The sequence below is a fragment of the Gorilla gorilla genome, chromosome 4 (assembly GCF_029281585.2).
Source record: "Gorilla gorilla gorilla isolate KB3781 chromosome 4, NHGRI_mGorGor1-v2.1_pri, whole genome shotgun sequence".
NCBI classification, from domain to species: Eukaryota; Metazoa; Chordata; class Mammalia; order Primates; family Hominidae; genus Gorilla; species Gorilla gorilla.
This window is the reverse complement of record NC_073228.2, coordinates 57,545,448-57,568,350: the sequence shown is the minus strand read 5'-3', so window position 1 is coordinate 57,568,350 and position 22,903 is coordinate 57,545,448. Positions and strand designations below refer to the sequence as shown.

The window sequence follows — 22,903 nt, the reverse complement described above, 5'->3', positions numbered from 1 at the left end:
GTAGAGAGAGGCAGTAGAGTTCAGGGGTCAAGATTCAGACTTCTTTGAACCCCCCCCCACACATGCATGGGAATAATTAGAGATAATTCTTGCCCTTGCTTCTCTGTGGAAATTGATGGAAACAGTTTCGCCTCCTACACAGGTATACTGTAGGTAAAATCAGAACAACACAAATCCTCCCATCCACTCCCAAGTCCCCCACCCCACTGAGGAAAACTGGTGGGGACTGGCTAGTCTCAGGCAGAAACAGAAGGAAACAGCTGCGACAGAGGCTCCCTCTTGGGTAAATAAAACACAGAGCTCTTTGTCCTTCTCATATAGCAGCTCTGTATTTTACAGACGTTGGGAGGGAGACATTTTTCTCATTTCTCCCCTTTCTAGATTGCAGGGTAATCAGGATAATGGGTACACGGTAATGGCAATTCTAATTCTGTTTTGTTGTTTTGTTTTGTTTTGTTTTGTTTTGTTTTTGTTTTGATACAATGTCTTCCTGTGTTGTCCAGGCTGGAGTGCAGTGGCTCCATCACAGGCTCAGGCGATTTTTGCCTCAGCCTCCGGAGAAGCTGGAACCACAGGTGTGCGCCACCAGGCCCGGTTAATTTATTATTATTATTATTATTATTATTATTATTATTATTCATAGCGATAGGGTCTCCCTACATTGCCCAGGCTGGTCTCGAAATCCTGGGCTCAAGTAATCCTCCCACTTGGCCTTTCAAAGTGCTGAAGCTACAGGCATGAGCCACCGCACCCGGCCTAATTCTGCTTTTTAACTCTTAGATTAAGAACAATAATTTACAGTGGTTAGTGAGTCAATGCCAAGAACCCTGAAACAAGAGTCCCAACCTTCGCAACGGGGGAAGCCTCCAGGACGCACTTGGCTCTGCCTGTTTGTTCCGCCCCCGCGGAAACCGCTGCTCGCTGGGCAGGGGCTTTCTGTTTTGCAGCCGGAACAGGAACACAGATACGCCCGCCAAGCCGCCGGCGACACCTTCCAACCCCTTTAGCTCTCCGCACCGTCCCTCCCCACCGCCCCGCCTCCACCCGCGCCGCGATCAAGTCCTCATAGCCTTTTAGGGAATTTACTCAGCAAACTAGCTGAACCCCAAAGGCAGAGGAGAAGCACACAAATGCCCCGACTCCACCGGCTGGCCGGAGCTGGGGGGCGGGGATTGCTCTCCTAGCTTGCTCCCCATCCGAGTCAACGCCAGTCCAGGGTCGTGCCGGACTAGACCCTAGGGCGTGGGTACAAACGGGAGCTCCGCAGTCCCCGTAGGAGCAGGGACCCTCTCTTACCTCTCAAGCTCCAGCGCGTCAAGCTCCAGGCCACTCCGCGTTTCCCTGGAGGCGCCAAAGTCAGGTTCTTATAACCAATGGTTGGCGCCTACCTGGGCAGGTCCCACACAGGGATGAACGAACCAATGGGTCCCAGGCAGGGCATGGACGCGCCAGTGGGAGTGTCTACAAAGCCCGGGAACACTTTGCTACGCTGTCTAGAAGGCCTGGCGGGAGGCTCGCGCCTATGAAATCCCAGCACTTTGGGAGGCCTAAGCGGGTTCATCGCTTGAGCCAAGAAGTTCGAGACCAGCCTGGACAGCACAGTGGGACCCCCGTCTCTACAACAACAACAACAACAAAATTACTCAGGCTTAGTGGCGCGCGCCTGTAGACTCAAATGTAGTCTCATGCCCGGGAGGCTGAAGCTGGAGGATCACTTGAGCCCGAGGAAGTCGAGGGTAAAGTGAGTCGAGATCGCACCACTGCACTCCAGCTTGGGCGACAGAGTGAGAGCCTGTTCCCCCCACAAAAAAAAAAAAAAAAAAAAAAAAAAAAAAAAAATTGTCTGGAAGCGCCAAGTTTTCTGATTGCTTTCGGGTGGTTCTTAGTTCTTTCTTACTCCCCTTCCGCCCCCCCTCCGTCCCTATCTCTCTCTCCTTTCCTGGAGCCTGCGGTCCCGACTTCCCCGGACCCCTCCTCTGAGGGTCCAGCCAAGCTCTCGCCCGAGCTTTCCCCTTCCACCGCACTGAAATTGCCCATACCCCAACTTGGGCTTCTCTCCCCACTGCCTGCCCCAGAAAGTGGGCCTTGAGACCCGGGAACCCCAGGTCAAAATGCGACGGATGCTCGGATCGGGCGGCACTCGGTTCCTAGCTGGATTTGTGGCTCCGCAGACCCCGCGCCAGAGTGGGATGTGGCGGCGGCCGGTGCGCTGTGCTCAGTCAACCCCTTGGAGAGGAGGACTACGAAACCCATATACTCGGACAGAACCCTGGCAGGTGTTAAAGGCTGCGGCAGAGCAGAAAAGCAGAACCCTGGCTGGTTTTCTTGTAACACGAGCAGTGTGACGGTTACCGGGGTTGACCAAGCACCGCGCATCGGCCAAGTTCTCACTGATGCGGACTGGCCCAAGGGTGGGAGCGGCGGTTAACACCGGGGTGATTAATATACGCTCCAGTGGAGGCTAAAGTGAGAAAATAAAACGTACTCCAATACCACCCCCCCTCCGCCCCAGAGATTACCACCGACCACTATTAACACCCTATTGTATATATCTTTACGGATCATACATATATATTACACAAACGTATATGTAATACTTTTTTATTAATACAAAGTCACACTGTATGTACTATTCTTAATCTGCTTTTTTCAATGACTTCCACCTTTCCATTTCAATAAATCTTCATATAATCATATTCCAGTTTTTCCATTTTTCTTTAAAATGCGGTTTATAGATTGTGCAAACCTGTGCTGAATCCAGAACTATACATCTGTAAAGCGCTGGAAAAAAAAAAAAGGCTGTCAATCTAGAATTCTATAACCACCAAAAACAAAACAAGTCCTCCAAAATGGAGGCAAAATAACGACGTATTCAGACCAAAAAAAAAAAAAAATCTTAGGAAATTTGTCACCAGCAGATCTTTACAAAAACTATTAACTTTTTTTTTGTTTTTTTGTTTGTTTGTTTGTTTCTCAGACGGAGTCTCGCTCTTGTTGCCCAGGCTGGAGTGCAATGGCGCGATCTCAGCTCACTGCAACCTCCGCCTCCCAGGTTCAAGCGATTCTCCTTCCTCAGCCTCCCGAGTAGCTAGGATTACAGGCGCCCGCTACCAGGCCCTGCTAATTTTTGCCTTTTTAGTAGAGACGGGGATTCACCATGTTGGCCAGGCTGATCTCAAACTCCTGACCTCAGGTGATCCACCCGCCTCGACCTCCCAAAGTGCTAGGATTACAGGCATGAGCCACTGCGCCCGGCCTAACAAAGTTCTTCATATTGAAGGAAAATGATACCAGAATGAAACTCAGATCTACACAAAAGAATGAGGAGCATGGAAGATAATAAACGCGTAGGTAACTATAAAAGATTCTCTTTTTCATTGTTAAAAATTATTCATAAAATAATTGATCTTTAAAGGAAAACTATGTATTGTGGTGCTTATAACAATGAAGACATGAAAATTGTGATAATTGCAACGCAAAGGAAGGAAGGGGAAAATGAGTGTGTATTGTTTTAAGGTTTTTATATCACACATGAAGTCATATACTATGATTTAACTGTATTAAGTTGAAGGTGCATATTGTAAGCCCTAGAGCTACCACTAAAAAAAGGGAACAAAATCATATAGACTATAAGTCAACAAAGGAGTTTTCCTTGTGACTCTTATTTTCTTGCTGTTTTTGTAAAACTTTACTTTTACCTGTTTTTGTTTTATAAACATGCAATTGACTTTGTATCCTTTTTTTTTTTTGCCAACTTTGCTAAACTTTGTAGTTAATTTTGATGATCAATCTCTATGTTCTTTTAGGTCATCTAAGAAAACAATAATATCAAATGTGCGTAATAAGAGTTTTACTTCTTCCTTTGTAATCTGCATACTTTTCTTGTTTCCTTTTCATGTATAATGCATTGGCCAGGACTTTCAGCACAATGCTGAATGAACGAACTAGTACCTAAAGACACAACCTAACCATACTAAAATCCCATCTTTGGGGATCTGTTTCCTGGGATCACCTTAAAGAACAGTTTCTGTGTTAGTCAGGGTCCTGTCAGAAGACCAGTTATTTTGAACAGAGATGTTTTAAAATGAAGAGCTATTCACTAGACATAAAGACTTTTTAACTCAATCATGGAAAAGGCAAAAAAGTAACACCACGGTATTATGGAGGTAACTATGGAAAACAGCCATCACCCCTGAGGCTAGGAGAACAAATGGAAGAGATCTTTGAGGGAGCATAAGGCAGCCACTGTGAGTGTTGGGAAAATTTTTTTAAAAATCTGAAAGTTGTTTATGGGAAAGTTTATAAAACCTTATTGGAAAATAATAAATATATAAATAGGTTAAATCATATACCATGTCCATGGATTGGAAAACCCAACATATTAAAGACCACTTTGGGAGGCTGGGGCAGGCGGATCACCTGAGGTCGGGAGTTCAAGACCAGCCTGACCAACAGGCAGAAGAATCGCTTGAACCCGGGAGACAGAGGTTGTGGTGAGCCAAAATCATGCCATTGCACTCCAGCCTGGGCAACAAGAGAGAAACTCCATCTCAAAAACAAAAAAATAATAATAATTCTCACCAAACTGATGAGTAGATCCATTGAGATTCCATTTTAAATCCCAGCAGTATTTTCCTAGAACATTACACACTGATTATAGATTTATATATAGGACTCGAAACACTCTTTAAAAGAAAAAGCACGTTGTGAGCAGACATAAAATTTTCTTATATAGCAATAATAATTAGAAAAAAATAGAGCATGGAATAAATGACAGAGCCTAGAACTCACATATTGATGGGAAAATCTATGACAGAAGTAGCATTGCAGTTAAGTGGGGAAAGGAGAGACTATTTTATAAATTGTGTTGAGATATCTGGTATCCCTAGAGAAAAAATATTAATTTGCATCCTGTCCTCCAAAATCTATTCTGCTAGAATAAAAACATAAATACAAAAAAACAAAATCAGTAAATTTTTAAAGATAACACAGGGGCTAGGTGCAGTGGCTCATGCCTATAATCCCAGCACTTTGTGGGGGGGTCAAGGTGGACTGATCACTTGAGTCCAAGAGTTCGAGACCAGGCTGGGAAACATAGTGAAGCTCCATCTCTACCAAAAATACAAAAATTAGCCAGGCATGGTGGTGTACACCTGTGGTCCCAGCTACTCGAGAGGCTGAGGCAGGAGAATCACTTGAACCCAGGAGCTGGAGGTTGCTGTGAGCCGAGATCACACCACTGCACTCCAGCCTGGGTAACAGAGCAAGACCCTGTCTTCCAAAAAAAAAAGGCAAAACCATGATGTTCCCACCTGTTATGGCTGTTAACGAACCTCTTCCTTACAGACAGCTGGAAAATGACTAGGCAGTGGTGATATAACCAATATATCCAAGGCCTGACCAATTACTTGGGAACCCTTCTTAAGTACAGATTCCATAAGTAGAAATTGTGCCTTTGCAAATTAGGTTACTCACTTTCTTTTTTTATCTTATATGAGATGCCTTCTTTTTCTCAGCTCACATTTCACATTCACATGCCTTTTTTAGTCTTTACATAAATACAGAATTTACTTTTTCATGTACAGTAAAATTTACCTTTTATGTATAGTTCTATTAACACATGTTTAGAATCATGTAACCACCACAAAACAGAATAGAGCCACCACCACCACACACACACACACACACAAACTAATGTTTTCCCCCAATTCCAGTCCCTGCAAAGCACATATTTGTTCTCTATCCCTAGTTTTGTCTTTTCCAGGATGGTGTATAACTGTAATCAAATAGTATGTAACCATTTGGGATTGGCTTCTTTGCATAATATCTTTGAGTTTTTTCCCTGCTGTGTCTGTTAATTTTTCATTCCTTTTGATTGCTGAGTGGTATTCCAATGTTTGGATGTACCACTTTTTGTTTAACCATTAACCCATTGGAAGACATTCAGGTTGTTTCCTGGGTTTGTTAATTATGAATAGAACTGCTACAAATAGCCATGTATAGCTGTGATGGTTAATACTGAGTGTCAACTTGATTGGATTAAAGGATACAAAGTATTGATCCTGAGTGTGTCTGTGAGGGTGTTGCCAAAAGATACTTGCTTTTGAGTCAGTAGGCTGGGTAAGGCAGATCCACTCTTAATCTGGTGGGCACACTCTAACCAGCTTTCAATGAATATGAAGCAGGCAGAAAAACGTGAAAATGAGAGATGGGCCTATCCTCCCAGCCTACATCTTTCTCCTGTCCTGGATGCTTCCTGCTCTTGAACATCGGACTCCAAGTTCTTCAGTTTTGAGACTTGGACTAGCTCTCCTTGCTCCTCACCTTGCAGACAGCCTATTGTGGGACCTTGTGATAGTGTAAGTTAATACTTAACAAACTTCCCTTTATATATATATATATCTCCTATTAGTTCTGTCCCTCTAAGAGAACCCTAACTAATACAGATTTTGGTACCAGGAGTGGTTCTAAAGGAACAGATATTAAGGATGGAGTTTTTTCATTGGTTTAGGGGTTTCTGGAGTTGGCTGCTTAGTAGGATTAGACCCCAAAATGCTAAGGACTCTACTTCTAACAGTATGGAGAACACTGATAGTCCTTCACATGAACTGTTTAGAGAGTTGTGCAAAATAAATGCATTTGGCACTCCTGATTCACTGCTCATGAGAGGCAAGGGGTTTAGTGACACTGCCTAATACTTTTGACCATATGCGGAGAACCAAGGAACATAATGAAGCTGGTTGGTTGCTCCTAAGTTCAGTAGGCAAAGTGATGAAAGAAAATGATGAGCTCAGGGATTATGTCTCCCGGCTTCAGAAGCAGATACTGAGCCTCAAATCTGCTAAGATTACCCTGAGTGAGAGCCTTATCTCCTGTAGAGAAAGAGCTGAAATTGTGGAAAAACAGACACAAGCTCTTATGCGAGTGGCTGACCTGCAACAAAAGATGCATGTACAGCCTCACCAGGTGTCTACTGTTAAAGTGAGGGCATTGGTTGGAAAAGAATGGGACCCTGCAACTTGGAACGGGGAAATGTGGGAACACCCTGATGAAGCTGGGGACACTGAGTTTGTAAACTCTGATGAACTTAGTGAGAAGGGAGAGCTTCCCCATCCCAAGTAGTGGCAACATCCCCTCCTCAACCCATGCTGCCATCAGCCTTTCCTCCTTCGTCTGAGGAGATGAACCCTGCGCTGCCTGAGGTAACAGTGATGGCCTCCCCTGAGGCAGTTGCCAGGCAAGATAATGTTGATTCTCCTCAGGAGCCACCCCCAACACCCTGTTTGCTTCTAGACCTATAACCAAACTAAAGTCCCAGCAGGCCCCTGGAGGTGAGGTTGAGAGTGTGACCCATGAGGAGGTGCAATACGCTCAAAAAGAACTGTTTGAGTTCCCTAATTTATATAAACAGCAATCTGGAGAACAGGCATGGGAATGGATATTAAGGGTATGGGATAATGGTGGAAGGAACATAGAGTTGGATCAGTTTGAATTTATTGATCTGGGCAACCAAAGTTGCCATGGTGGCAGGGATGGTGGTTATGCATGGGCTCAGGAACATGGACTTCCACTCACCAAGGCTGACCTGGCTATGGCCACTGCTGAGTGCTCAATTTGCCAGCAGCAGAGACCAACACTGAGCACTCAATATGGTACCATTCCTCGGGGTGATCAGCCAGCCACCTGGTGGCAAGTTAATTATATTGGACCTCTTCCATCATGGAAAGGGCAGAGGTTTGTCCTCACTGGAATAGACACTTACTCCAGATATAGGTTTGCCTATCCTGCACGCAATGCTTCTGCCAAGACTACCATCGATGGACTCACGGAATGCCTTATCCACCATCATAGTATTCCACACAGCATTGCCTCTCACCAAGGCACTCACTTTATAGCTAAAGAAGTGTGTCAGTGGGCTCATGCTCACAGAATTCACTGGTCTTAACATGTTCCCCATCGTCCTGAAGCAGCTGGATTGATAAAACAGTGGAATGGCCTTTTAAAGGCACAATTAAAATGCCAACTAGGTGACAATACTTTGCAGCACTGGGGCAAAGTTCTCCAAAAGGCTGTGTATGCTCTGAATCAGCATCCAATATATATGGTACTGTTTCTCCCATAGCCAGGATTCACTGGTCCAGGAATCGAGGGGTGAAAGTGGAAGTGGCATCACTCACCATCACCCCTAGTGAGCCACCAGCAAAATTTTTGCTTCCTGTTCCCATGACATTAGGTTATGCTGGCCTAGAGGTCCTAGCTGCAGAGGGAGGAATGCTGCCACCAGAAGACACAACAATGATTCCATTAAACTGGAAGTTAAGATTGCCACCTGGACACTTTGGGCACCTCCTACCTTTAAGTCAGACTAAGAAGGGACTTGCAGTGTTGGCTGGGGTGATTGTCCCAAACTATCAAGATGAAACCAGTCTACCACTCCACAATGGAGTTAAGGAGGAGTACTCATGGAATACAGGAGATCCACTAGGGAGTCTCTTAGTATTACCATGCCCTGTGATTAAGGTCAATGGAAAACTACAACAGCCCAATCCAGGCAGGACTACAAATGGTCCAGATCCTTCAGGAATGAAGGTTTGGGTCACTCCACCAGGGAAAAAAAAAAAAACCATGACCTGCTGATGTGCTTGCTGAAGACAAAGAGAATACAGAATGGGTAGTAGAAGAAAGTAGTCATCAATACCAGCTATGGCCACGACCAGCTGCAGAAACGAAGACTGTAATTGTCATGAGTATTTCCTCCTTCTTTTATTAAAAACATGTTTGTGCATGTATACACTTGTACTAAGAAAATATCTTCATTTTATTTCCTTTTCCTTTATCATGTGACATAAGATTTATTGACTTCATATCAGCATTTAAGTATTGTTAACTTTATGTAATAGTATTTGGGTTAGGGATTGGTGCATTTCTAGTTGTATGAAGGATAGTTGTATTATGCTAAACATAATTATGACTTCATTATTGTCTTTATTTGAATATTATGTATAATCTCAAATGGAGATGTTTATGGGTTCAAGTTGACAAGGAGAGGACTTGTGATGGTTAATACTGAGTGTCAACTTGATTGGATTGAGGGATACAAAGTATTAATCCTGGGTGTGTCTGTGTGGGTGTTGCCAAAAGAGATTAAAATTTGAGTCAGTGGGCTGGGGAAGGCAGATCCACCCTTAATCTGGTGGGCACAATCTAATCAGCTTCCAGTGAATATAAAGCAGGCAGGAAAATGTGAAAAGGAGAGACAGGCCTAGCCTCCCAGGCTACATCTTCAGATTCTTCAGTTTGGGAACTCTGACTGTCTCTCCTTGCTCCTCAGCTTGCAGACAGTCTATTGTGGGATGCTGTGATTGTGAAAGTTAATACTTAATAAACTCATATATATATATGTTATATATATTAGGATATATAACAAGATATATATTATATATAATAGTTCTGTCCCTGTTAGTTCAGTCCCTCTAAGAGAACTCTAATACAAGCTGCGTCCCAGAGACTCTGGTATTTTATCTGTTTGTTCTCATTAGTTTCAAAGAACTTTTTGATTCCTGCCTTAATTTCATTATTTACTCAGGAGTCATTCAGGAGCAGGTTGTTCAATTTCCACGTAGTTGTGTGATTTTTAAGTTAGTTTCTTAATCTTGAGTTCTAATTTGATTGCACTGTGATCTGAGAGGCTGTTATGATTTCAGTTGTTTTGCACTTGCTGAGGAGTGTTTTACTTCCAATTATGTGATCAATTTTAGAGTGAGTGCCATGTGGTGATGAGAAGAATGTATATTCTGTTGTTTTTGGATGGAGAGTTCTGTAGATATCTGTCAGATCGCCTAGATCCAGAGCTGAGTTCCAGTCCTGAATATCTTTGTTAACTTTCTGTCTCAATATTCTGTCTGATATCGTCAGTGGGGTGTTAAAGTCTCCTACTATTACTGTGTGGGAGTCTAAGTCTCTTTGCAGGTCTCTAAGAACTTGCGTTATGAATCTGGGTGCTCCTGTATTGGATGCATATATACTTAGGATAGTTAGCTCTTCTTGTTACATTGATCCCTTTACCATTATGTAATGGCCTTCTTTGTCTTTTTTGATCTTTGTTGGTTTAAAGTCTGTTCTATCAGAGACTAGGATTGCAACCCCTGCTTTTTCTCTGCTTTCCATCTGCTTGCTAAATCTTCCTCCATCTTTTTATTTTGAGCCTATGTTTGTCTGTACATGAGTTGGGTCTCTTGAATACAGCATACCGATGAGTCTTGACTCTATCCAGCTTGCCATTCTGTGTCTTTTAATTGAGGCATTTAGCCCATTTACATTTAAGGTTAATATTCTTATGTGTGAATTTGATCCTGTCATCATGATGCTAGCTGGTTATTTTGCAGACTTGTTTATATGGTTGTTTCATAGTGTTACTGGTCTGAGTGCTTCAGTGTGTTTTTGCAGTGGCTGGTAATGGTTTTTCCTTTCCATATTTAGTGCTTCCTTCAGGAGCTCTTGCAAAGGCAGGCCTGGTGGCTGTGAATTCCCTCAGCTTTTGTTTATCTAAAAAGGATCTGATTTCTCCTTCACTTATGAAATTTAGTTTGCCCGGAAATGAAATTCTGGGCTGGAAATTCTTTTCTTAAGAATGTTGAATATTAGCCCCCAATCTCTTCTGGCTTGTAGGGTTTCTGTTGAGAGGTCTGCTGTTAGTCTCATGGGCTTCTTTTTGTAGGTGACCTGGCATTTCTCTGTGGCTGCCCTTAACATTTTTTCTTTCATTTCAACCTTGGAGACTCTGAATGATTATGTGTCTTGGGGTTGATCTTCTCGTGGAGTATCTTACTGGGGTTCACTGCATTTCCTGAATTTGAATGTTGGCCTGTCTTGCTAGGATGGGGAAGTTCTCCTGGATGATATCCTAAAGTATGTTTTCCAACTTGGTTCCATTCTCCCCACCTCTTTCAGGTACCCCAATCAGTTGTAGGTTTGGTCTTTTTACATAATCCCATATTTCTCAGAGGTTTTGTTCATTCCTTTTATTTCTTTTTTTCTCTAATCTTGTTTGCCTGACTTATTTCAGAAAGATAGTCTTCAAACTCTGAGATTCTTTCCTCCACTTAGTCTATGTGGTTATTGATACTTGTGATTGCATTGTGAAGTGCTCGTGTGTTTTTCAGCTCCATCAGGTCATTTATGTTCCTCTCTAAACTGGCTACTATAGTCACCAGCTCCTGTGATGTTTTATCATGATTCTTAGCTTCTTTGCATTGGGTTAGAACATGATCCTTTACTTCAGTGAAGTTTATTGCTACCCACCTTCTGAAGCCTACTTCTGTCAATTCATCCATCTCAGCCTCTGCTCAGTTCTGTGCTCTTGCTGGAAAAATGTTGTGATCATTTGGAGGAGACGAGACCCTCTGGCTTTTTAAGTTTTCAGAGTTTCCGCATGGATTCTTTCTCATTTTTGTGGGCTTATCTACCACCAATCTTTGAGGCTGCCGACTTTCAAATTTTGCAATGGTCTCAGCAGAAAATAAACAGTCCACAATTTAAACAGAACTCATAGCATTACAAAAGTTTACAGAACCCCTATGTTTTCATCATTTGTTTCTAACAACAAAGATTACAACGACAGAATTGAATGATCAGAATGTAAAAATATTTGTGCAAAACTGCATTAATTGTTCTTACTATCTAATAGGGGTAAAACTTAAGAACACACAACGACAATAATGAAGAAAAACTACTAAAAAATTACTAAAGTAATTCTACTTTAGATTTCAAACATGAATTATATTATTACTAAACATTAAAAAAAAAGTGGCACCATGAGAGCAGCAGGAGCAACAAATTATGCCAGCTAAGGAAAGCTGACACTGGAATATGCCAAAGTTAATCTCCACAATAGGTATCCATCTGAAAAGACTGGAAACAACCGTAGGGCCTAAAACTCACTTCAATTTATTTATTCTTGAATTTGCAGGTCATAATTGAAGTATTTAAGAAAGTCTTTTCCCCTCCCTCTCAAGGAGTGTTTCTTGCTTTACTGTCAATCATTCAAAGAGTTGAATCATAGACTCTGGATTTACCAACACCAATCCATTTAACTGGAATTTGAAGCTCATCTTCAATAAATCGAACATAGTTTTGTGCATTAACAGGTAGTTCTTTAAATGCCCTTGCATTTGATATGTCTGTGTTCCATTCTCATGGAGTCTTATATTGAACTTCAACTTTAAGACTTCTTGATTTGCTGGAATATGAGGTATGATTTGACCATCTAACTTGTAAGCAACTCCAACTTTGATTTCCATAAACATGTCCAAAATATTCAACTTGGTAACTTCCAGCGCAGTAAATCCATTGATAATATGAGCATATTTGAGCAAAACGAGGTCCAACCAGCCACATCTTCTTTTCCTTCCAATAATTACACCAAACTCTCTACCTATTGTTTGTAATAATTCTCCAATTTCCTTGAGATTTTGTAATTCACCTTCAATGTCTATTTCCAAAGTGGGATGTATAGATTTGTATTGTTTAGCTGGAACTTTAAACATCTCAGAGAAGCCAACAAGGTCAGAAACAAGATCGCACATCCTAAGTCCACTCCGAGCAGCTTTGGAAGAATGAACTGGGCCAATGCCCTTTTTTGTTGTACCCAAATTTTTTCCTGCTTGTTCTTGTCTCTGTTGTTCCTGAACACCATCAGCGGCTTGATGAAAATCAAATACAATATGAGCTCTGTCAGATAAAATAAGCCTTTTTCCCAGCCTTCTAGTCCTTTTCCTTTTTGAACATTTTTCTCTGCTTCTTCAAACAATCCAGGTAGATGAGTTACCACACCATTTCCATTGAATGCAGTAACATTTGGAATAATTATTCCACTGGGTAAGAGATGAAAATCATACTCCACAGAATGCACAACAACTGTATGGCCAGCATTATTTCCTCCCTGGCAGCGGCGCATGGGGTCCTGCGCCAGCAGATGCGCCACCTCCCCTTTGCTTCGTCGCCCCACTGCACACCGAGCACCACCGTCACCCGGTTTCCTCCGGGCCGCGCCCTGGGGCGGCCGCAATCGCCGCTGGGCAGGGAGGATGCCTCCAGGTAGTTCTTGGCGAACGCCGCAGCTCCGGTGACGCGAGGAGAGCCGGAAGGAGACGCGGCCGGCGAGGGGTGAGCGAACTGTATTGCTCTGCGGCCGCCAGCCACCTGCGGACGAAGAGGGAGCCAGAGGCCGGCCCCGCCCCCGCCCCCGCCCCCGCCCCGCTGGGCTGCCACACTCCAGCCAATCCCTGCCCCGCTCTCCGCCACAACCCGCTCAAGGAGGGGGACTCTGACTGCCCCGCGCAGGCGGCCTGCCTTGGCAGCACCGCCCGCGGAAAGTGGTGGCCTGGCGCGCTACTCGGAGAAGGCTATAATTTAGCCTACCACACTAATATGTGCACTTAAATTTTACTCATCACTGAATCTCCTCACTCTCATTATCTATGTCTCACAAATTTTGATATGTTTTCATTTTCACTCGACTGCATTTTTAAAATTTACCCTGAGACAACCTCTTTGACCTATGGATTACTTAGAAGTATGTTTTAACTTTCTAAGTGTTTGGAAATTTTCCTGTTACCTTTCTGCCACTGATTTGTAGTTTGGTTCCATTTTGGCCATAGAACACACTCTGAGTATAATTTCAATTCTTTAACATTTGTTTAGGTTTGTTTCATGGCTCAGGTTCTGGTCTATCTTGGTATATGTTCCATAGGCATTTGAGAAGAATATATGTTTTGCTGTTGTTGAGTAGCATGTTGACTGGTGGTGTTAAGTTCTCCTATACCCTTGCAGATTTTCTTTAAGACGGGGTCTCGCTCTGTCACTGAGGCTGGAGTGCAGTGGCATGATCACAGTTCGCTGCAACCTCATTTCCTGGACTCAAGCAAGCCTCCCACTTCAGCCTCTCAAGTAGCTAGAACTACAGGCATGCACCAACATGCCCCCCCAGAAATTTTTTTTAAGAATGGGGTCTTGCTGTGTTGTGCAGGCTGCTCTCAAATCTGCCTTATAGATTTTTTGGTCTACTTGTACTACGAGGTACAAGGGTGATGACGTCCCTAACTACAATTGTGAAGTCTACTTCTCCTTTCAGTGTTATCACTTTTTGTGTCACATATTTTGCAGCTCTGTTGTTTGATATACATACATTTAGATGGCCGTATCTTCCTGGTTAACTGATCTTTTCATCATTAATATAATATCCCTATGTGTCTCTGGTAATTTTCTTTACTTTATCTGATATTTGTATAGCTGCACCTGCTCTCCTTTGTTTGCATAATATGTCTTTTTTTTTTTTTAAGATGAAGCCTTGCTCTGTCACCCAGGCTGGAGTGCAGTGGCACAATCTTGGCTCACTGCAGTCTCAGCATCCCAGGTTCAAGTGATCCTCCCACCTCAGCCTCCCAAGTAGCTGAGATTACAGGGGCCCACCACCAAGTCCACCTAATTTTTGTATTTTTAGTAGAGTTGGGGGGGTTTCACCATGTTGGCCAGTCTGGTCTTGAATTCTTGGCCTCAATTGATCCACCACCTTGGCCTCCCAGAGTGCTGGAATTACAGGTGTGAGCCACCATACCTGGCCCTACATGATATGTCTTTTTCCGTCATTTTATTTTCAACTTTCATACATTTGAAGTGAGTTCCTTATAGACAGCATACACTGGGTCATGATTTTTAATCCACTCTGCCAAATGGTTCTTTAATTGGTATGTTTAGACCCTTTATATGTTATATAATTATTGATATGTTTGGGCTTAAGTATGCCATTTTATTTTTTGATTTCTATTTCTTCTCTGTGTTGTTAATATTTTTTTCTTTTCCCTGCCTTCCTATGGGTTATGAATATTGGGCAGAATTCTGAGTTATCTATTATGTTTTTAGTGTATCTCATTGTATAGCTTTTATAGTAATTGCTGTAGGTATTACATTATATATACATAATTTTTCACAGTGAACTGGTGTCATCATTTTACTAGTTCTAGTGAAATATAGAAATTTTACCTCCAGTCATGTCTCTTTAACCACCTTTCTTTGTTTATAATAAAATTGTATTAAATATTTCCTCTACAAACATGTAGAACCACATCAGAAAATGTTATAATTTTTACTCTAACTGTCAAACATAATTTAGAAGACTCAAGCAGAGAAAGAAAGCCTATTGCATTTACCGATATTTTTACTTATCGTGTTCTTTCTTCCTTTCTGATGTTCCATAACTCCTTTTTTTTTTCATTGCCTCTCTGTTTAGATAACTTCTTTTAGCTGTTCTGTTAGAGTAGGTCTTTTGGTGATGGCAATGAATTCTCTTATTTTTCCTTCATCTGAGAATGCCTTGGTTTTCCTTTCATTCCTAAAGAATACATTCTCTGTGCATAGGATTCTGAGTTGAGAGTTCTTTTTATTCAGTACTTGAAAAATGTTATGACACTTTCTTCTGTTCTCCATGATTCCACTGTCATTCAAATTGTTATTCTCTATAAAGAAGGTGTTTTCACTGGCTGCTTTAAATATATTTTATGTCCTTAGTTTTCAGATATTTAATTAAAATTTGTCTTGGCACAATTTTCTTTGAGTTTATCTTGTTTGGGATTTGCTTAGCTCCTTGACTCTGTGTTTACCTGAGTTATCAGGTAAATATCCAAGAGAACAAAAGAGGAAAAAAATGATTGGGACAAAGGAGACCAAAAGGAGTGAAAGAGAGAAGGAAAATTTTAACCTAGAGATACAAGCCACTCTAAAATATTTTGTTTAACGAAAAAGTGGGAGAAAGGCGACTGCTGGGGCTTGTCCAGGGAAAGGCTACTGCCAAGAAGCACTGTGTCCCTTTCTCCTCCATTCTTTCCTCTTATCAGTCAGAGATAGAAACTAAAACAGCCTAAAACTGGGGGGTGTAGTGTGACGGATCCCCGACCAGGTTACTTAAGGGTTTATTTCTGCTGCTTGCAACCTGAAGGCTGAGCACTGAGCAAAGGCCATGATGCCTACCTGAGGAGAAGGTGTCCCTGACAACCCAAACATCCCAGAATGTGTCTGGGAACATACCAAGGAAAACAGTCTCATTGAAAACAGTAGGCAAAGAGCCAGAATATTCGCTTAAAAGAAGCTTAGGGCTGGGTGATAGGGCAGGTCTCTGGAGCTATCCTGCTCCCACCAGGAATACCTTGTATGTAAGTCCTGATAAATTCATCTACTCACAAACCTAGATTTGTCTGAGCCATTCTTTGGTTTCTTGGCTCCTTCTCAGTTTGGGAGTATGTTGCAGTCCCAGTTTTTCTTGTAACAGCATGAGGGAGAGGAATAGAAAAAAAAAAACCTGAATTCAGGGTGCCTAAGTCTATTTTGTGTTATAAGGAATTCCTGAGGCTGCGTAATTTGTAAAGAAAAAGGATGCATTTGGCTCACAATTCTGATGTCTAGGAAAGTTCAAGATTGGGCATCTGCATCCGGTTATGTCCTCAGGCTGCTTCCACTCATGGCAGGAGGCAAAGAGAAGCCAGTGTGTGCAGAGATCACAAGTCAAGAGAGGAAACAAGAGTAGAGAGAGGTGCCAGGGTCTTTTTAACAACCAACTCTTATGGGAACTAATAAAGTCAGAACTCACCCCCAAGAAAGGGCATTAATCTATTCATGAGACATCCTCCCCCATGACCCAAACACCTTCCATTGGGCTCCCTCTCCAACACTGAGGATCAAATTTCAACATGAGGTTTGGAGGGGACCAAACATCCAAACTATAGCACAGGAAGAGAAAAAAAATAACCAACTGAATTATATGTAGATAAAATTTTTGTTAATTTTTATTTTAGGTTTGGGGGCACACGTGAAGGCTCATTACACAGGTAAACATGTGTCATAGGGTTTTGTTATACATATTATTTCATCACCCAGGTATTAAGCCCATACCCAATAGTTAACTTTTCTGCTCCTCTCCCTCCTCCCACCCTCCCCTCCCTCAAATAGACCCCAGTGTCTGTTGTTTCCTTCTTTTTGTTCATAAGTTCTTTCGTTTAGCTCCCATTTATCAGTGAGAAGATGCTGGACTTGGTTTTCTGTTCTTAAGTTAGTTTGCTAAGGGTAATGGCCTCCAGTTCCATCCATGTTCCTGCAAAAGACATGATCTTGTTCTTTTTTATGGCTGTGTAGTAGCCCATGGTGTATATGTACCACATTTTCTTTATCTAATCTGTCATTGATGAGCATTTAGGTTAATATAGACATAATGAATAGATTGTACATGTACATAGATAAAGATATCAAACGTATATCTAAATTAAAACAAACATCCATAATTTCACTCAATTGGAAATCCAAAATTTGTATACCAAAGAATTTATATAACAAAAAGATAGCTAAGGTTGTGATTGGGTTTAGAACTGTAAGGTTTTTTGTTTTCTGATTTTTGCTTTTTTTAGAGAGAGATAAAGTCTTGCTCTGTCACCCAGGCTGGAGTGCAGTGGTGCCATCTTGGCTCACTGCAACCCCCGCCTCCCAGGTTCAAGTGATTCTCCCGCCTCAGCTTCTCAAGTATCTGGGACTACGGGAGCACACCACCACATCCAGCTAATTTTTGTATTTTTTAGTAGAGACGAGGTTTCACTATATGTTCGCCAGGCTGGTCTCGAACTCCTGGCCTCAAGTGATCCGCCTGTCTCGGCCTCCCAAAGTGCTGGGATTACAGGCGTGAGCCACCACGCCTGGCCAGAACTGAAAGCTCTAAATTAACTTTAACATTTGCCAAAATGCACCAATTGAGAAACCTCGTGGACTTAATAAATACTCAAATTGTACTTATGCCTGAGGTTCCAACAAATTTAAACATTATACCCCATATAATTTTAAAAGGTAGCTAAATAGCTTTTTAAAAATAGCTATGCCTTATTTTGTATCTTGATTGAATTGCTCATAGTTGTTGTACTCAGTGCCTTAAAGTATCTCATATTGAACATAGACTCCATGTCACAATAAATAATAAATTAAAATTAAATTTTTGGCACTCAAAAATTGGCTTGATAAAATAGGATTATATAAATCCCATTAAAATAGTTAATATGGTTCAATGTAAGTTAAAATAGGCCCTTGAAGGATTGAAAATCGTTACATAAAACCTCATTTATATAACATAAAAGGGATAAAGGAGATAAGTATTCCCTGTTGCTTGTCCGTTTAACAGCCCAGTGTTGCCTGTTCTTAAACCTGGAAAATAATAAGCAGCAGGCACCTCACGGTGGAGGACTACAACGTTATTGCTGTGGTCTTGTCGACTAGGGCCTCATAGCCAGTATCTAATATGATTAACATTACTAACTATCCAATCAATAACTGCTAAATACTCTGTTCTTACAGACTTGGCTAATATGTTCAATATGTTCAATTCCGTGCCTATTTCAACAGACTCCACTGTAGTTTGCCTCCATTGCTGAAGAGACACAATATACCTCTTGCAGGCTACACCTCAGTACCTTCACAATTTTGCCATCATGCACACATCTTACAGACAAGATCTTTTTTAATACTTAATTTTTCTAGAGCAGATTCACAGCAAAATTGAGCGGAAAGTACAAAGATCTTCCATATACCCACTGCCCGCACTCATGCATAGCCTCCCCCATTAGCAACATCTCCCATTAATGTGGTACATTTGTTACAATTGATTAATCTAAATTCATACATCATAATCACTCAAAATCCATTGGGACTTTTACGTTAGCGTTCATTCTTCTTGTACATTTTATGAGTTCAGACAAATGTATAATGACATATATCTACTATATAGTATCAAACACAGGATTTTCATGGCCTTAAGAATCCTCTGTGGTTCAACTATTCATTCCTCCCACTCCCTTAATCCTTGGAAACCACCGATCATTTTACTGTCTCCATAATCTTGCCTTTTACAGAATGTCATATAGTTGGAATCATACAGTATATAGCCTTTTCAGATGGCCTTCTTTTTAAAGAGACAGGGACAGACAAGATCTTAAGTGCATGCACCTTTCTCTGGGAGCACAGATATGATATTACATTAATAACCTCCTCCAAGGAGATGTCACTTAATCTACTCATATGGACATAAGAGTCCAACAACTTTTCATCCTTTTTGGGTTTTCATGGCAAAATATTCTTCACTTACAAATTTTACTTAATCTCATTGATGCTGTAACTTACAAATGAACCCACTTTAAATGTGGCAGCCTCAAACAAAAAGGCTCTAAAAGCTGTCCAAATTAATACCAACAGACAGACCAATTGGTGCCTGCATTGATTCCTTTACTGAAGAGACTTTAACAAGCTCTACTCATGCCTCCTAAAGTCTAGACCACCTGTGATGGCTACGAATTGCCTGAGGGCTCTCAGCCTCATGCTATATGCCATTAAAACCACAAATGACTAGCTCCATACTGGGCTCTCCTGGACATAGAGGCTCTCACAGATTCTGAGTCTGTGACCCTCCATACCTGGCTACCTGTTATGCTTTCAGTCATGGAAACAGCACCCTGCAAGCTCAGCCTCTCAGAGGGCCCAGGTTTGTCTCTAACCTGTCTCAAGGAGGCTACCAAGTCCTGGGCTCTCTAGCATATTCACACGCAGAAGGGAGTGACGTCCCCAGTCGTTGGTCCCTTGCCAGATGCCATAGTGCTAGAGGAGGTCACCTCTCCCCCAGACCCCTTGGTTACCTGGAAAGCTCCTTTGGATTGACTGAGTGAACAGCAATAGAAGTTCACGGACTATATGAATGGCACTGCCAACCACCATACATGATGGAGCTAGGTGGAATATTACTGAATACTGGATGCCCTGGCCAACAAATGGCCCCATCTCCACATTCCTTATGAACAATTGAGCCATTGCCTAATGAATTGTCCCTTTCAGATTAAGGAACACTAAGAACCTCTTTCCTCTTAGATACCCAAAATCACGTGTCTATGTATATTAAGGCCACCATATGAGGCCTTACAATTACCAAGGTAATAACCAAGGCACACATTTCACATTGCAAAATACACACTGAATGGGCTCCCGAAACAAACAGGCATTCAATAAAACTTTCATGACCCTAATAGGTCCCAAATAGCCAGTTTAACAGAGAGACATAAGAGTCTCCCCAAACAACTTCTTTTAAAGTTCCAGTCCAACAAATGGACCTCTCAATGGGTCTTTATCTTGCCCCAGGCCTTAACCTATTTTTATAGATTTTCAATATCAAACCCCTCCCATCAGGAGGCCACAGCAGGTGTGTATGTTCTCTGGGGTCCAATTAATAGTGATTGTCCAATGGGCTAGGCAGCTGCTTATCTGATATGGGACCCGTTTGAGCCTAAACTTCAACCATGAAGCAAGCAAGCAAGCAAGCAAAAACCAAAACTCTGTCAAATGCAGCTGCACACCATTCTGTTTTCTGTTTATCTTTTTTGTTTTGTTTGTTTGTTTTTGCTTTTTGTTTTGGTCTGAGACAAGGTCTCACTCTGTTACCTAGGCTGGAGTGCAGTGGCGTGATCATGATTCACTCCCCACTCTACTTCCTGGGTTCAGACAATCCTCTCACCTCAGCCTCCCAAGCAGCTGCGACCATAGGCACACACTACCACGCCCAGCTAATTTTTTATGTTTTTTGTAGAGACAGGGTTTTACCATGTTGCCCAGGCTGGTCTTGAACACCTGAGCTCAAGCAATCCACCTGCCTTGGCCTCCCAAAGTGCTGGGATTACAGGCATGAGCTGCCATGCTCAGCCTGCTGATCTTACTGCTGGTATGGGTGCTTTTGTTGTTTTATCATCTGGAGGCACCAACCCTCCATACAAGTCATTGTTTTAATCAATCATGGCAAATGCTAAGACCCACATCAAGCTGAGTCTGTATTTACTTAAAAGAAATACTCAAGACCCATATCCTAGATGACATTTTCCTGGATAGGCACTCACTGCTGGAGATTATGCTGCCTCAGATGACATCGATCCAGCTTACCATCAGAGATGAATTTACCCCTGCACCAGACATGGTGTCACCCTAAACACAAAAACCTTCACCCCAGTGACACCCATGGACTGCCTCTTCTCAGGCACAAACTGCACACCGAACATTTGGCCTTTTTTCCTTTGATATCAGGGATTCTATTGTGTTTCTGAGTGTGCTGTCTGCTTAGCCTATCATCCTGGCATACTCCTTGCTCTCTGCCAAAACATACACCCCGCACTCCTATGCCTGAAGGAAAATTTAATAGTAGTTACCACTACCTATGCCATTCTAAGAATTAATGGAGGGCCAAGCACAGTGACTCATGCCTATAATTCCAGCACTTTGGGAGGCTGAGGCAGGACTGCTTAATCCCAGGAGTTCAAACCAGCCTGGGCAACGTGGGGAGACCCCATCTCTACAAAACATAAAAGTTAGCTGGGCATGGTGGTGTACACCTGTAGTCCCAGCTACTCAAGAGTCTGAGGCAGGAGAATCTCTTGATGTCGGGAGGTCAAGGCTGTAATGAGCTATGACCACACCACTGCACTCCAGCCTCGGTGACAAGGGCAAGACCCTGTGTCTAAAAAGATAACAAAAATTAATGGATAGTATTGCCTTTCTCTGAAGGCTGTTGCCTCCTGAGTCAATCCCTCAACCCACTGGGAAGAGGACCACTAACTCCCCAGTGCCTACCCCTACTACCCCCTCAAGCTTTCCCCCGTGACTTCCTGCCCTGTGTCTCTGATCATGACCACTCCTCCTTGGTTATACACACACGCTAATCTACACATGCATTATTAATGTATTAGTTCCTATCCCCCAACAACCTGACTGCAGGACCTGTTTTATATAAAATATATATATATTATATATATATATTATATATATATAATATATATAATATATATATAATATATATACATATTTCAAACTTTTAACCCACTTTAAAACTCCACCAAGATAATAGTAAAAACCTCCAAAAATTTCAGATCTACTTTCTTGACTAATGACATGCAAATGAAGAACTTAGTTATGGACCAGCCTACAAGGGCTCTTTATACTTCCACATTGTTCTTCTATCTTACTCTTACAATAAAATATTTTCTAGGCTATTTAGGGCAACTGTACCCCATCCTTTAAATAAGTCCACTATTACCACCCCAGGTTTCTTACAATGATGCCAAATAGGCCCAGGGGCAATGGGTCTTACTGTGTTTTCCTAGGTTCTGTATTTGTCTATTTGGCATCCATTAATCACAGGGCCAAACTAATGGCCAACATTCTTTACATCCCCGCTGTGACCCAGAGCTCATACTCTAAGCTACTCACACATCGAGCCAATATTTTCCCTACCCTACATAAACCCAGGGCCATGTAACAGACAACTAGGGACCGTCCCTAGGCCCCAAAGCCCATCAGAATTATTCAAACTATCGAGTCCTAAACTGTTCCCCCTGCCCAGCTGGACCTTTCCCACAGAAACCCTAATAATAAAGGTTCCGAATTAGATTTTCCCCTCACTTCTGCTCCTCTTTCCTTAACCAACTGGATGCTTCACCACATGACCCTGCATGACAGAGCATGTCCCCTTCTCTTGGAACTATAAGTAACAAAGTCTTTTTTTCAATGGCGCTAGTCCATCTGTGTTGACACTCAGTCACCTCCATAAATCAAAACTTCAAGAGTACATTTTCATATAATATTTTATCAGGCATCTGAAGGTTTCACCAAAGTTTATATTTTCCTACTGCAAAACTATGTTCCATGTAGATCTGGCCCATCTTGAGGCTATTGTTCCTGCGTTCATCCTCCCATGGTCACATTTCTTGGCCAACAGAACCATAGAAACTGGTCTGCCATGTGTTAACGTTTAGTCCAAATCATTTTTCCACTTTAGCTCTGCTTCAAATGG

The 22,903-nt window shown here is 42.1% G+C and overlaps 2 protein-coding genes across 5 annotated transcripts in view; both read right to left on the bottom strand.

Annotated features, from left to right (window-relative positions):
• The window catches only part of LOC101143714 (schlafen family member 13), a 98,945-nt gene that overhangs the window by 8,436 nt on the left and 67,606 nt on the right, over nt 1–22,903 (bottom strand). For 2 of the 4 annotated variants that reach the window (XM_055388455.2, XM_004041890.5), the window contains exon 1: nt 1,297–1,748. The exons of the other annotated variants lie outside the window; for them this stretch is intronic. The gene's annotated coding sequence lies outside the window, so the exon portion shown is untranslated. Of the gene's footprint in view, nt 1–1,296; nt 1,749–22,903 lie in introns of those variants that run through there. 4 annotated transcript variants of the gene reach the window in all.
• Nucleotides 805–21,116, bottom strand: LOC134758419 (uncharacterized). The gene is given in 7 exon segments (XM_063705720.1): nt 805–1,070; nt 2,353–2,461; nt 12,075–12,754; nt 12,757–12,993; nt 12,996–13,389; nt 19,623–19,734; nt 21,019–21,116. Coding segments are annotated over 7 exon segments (1,896 nt in total).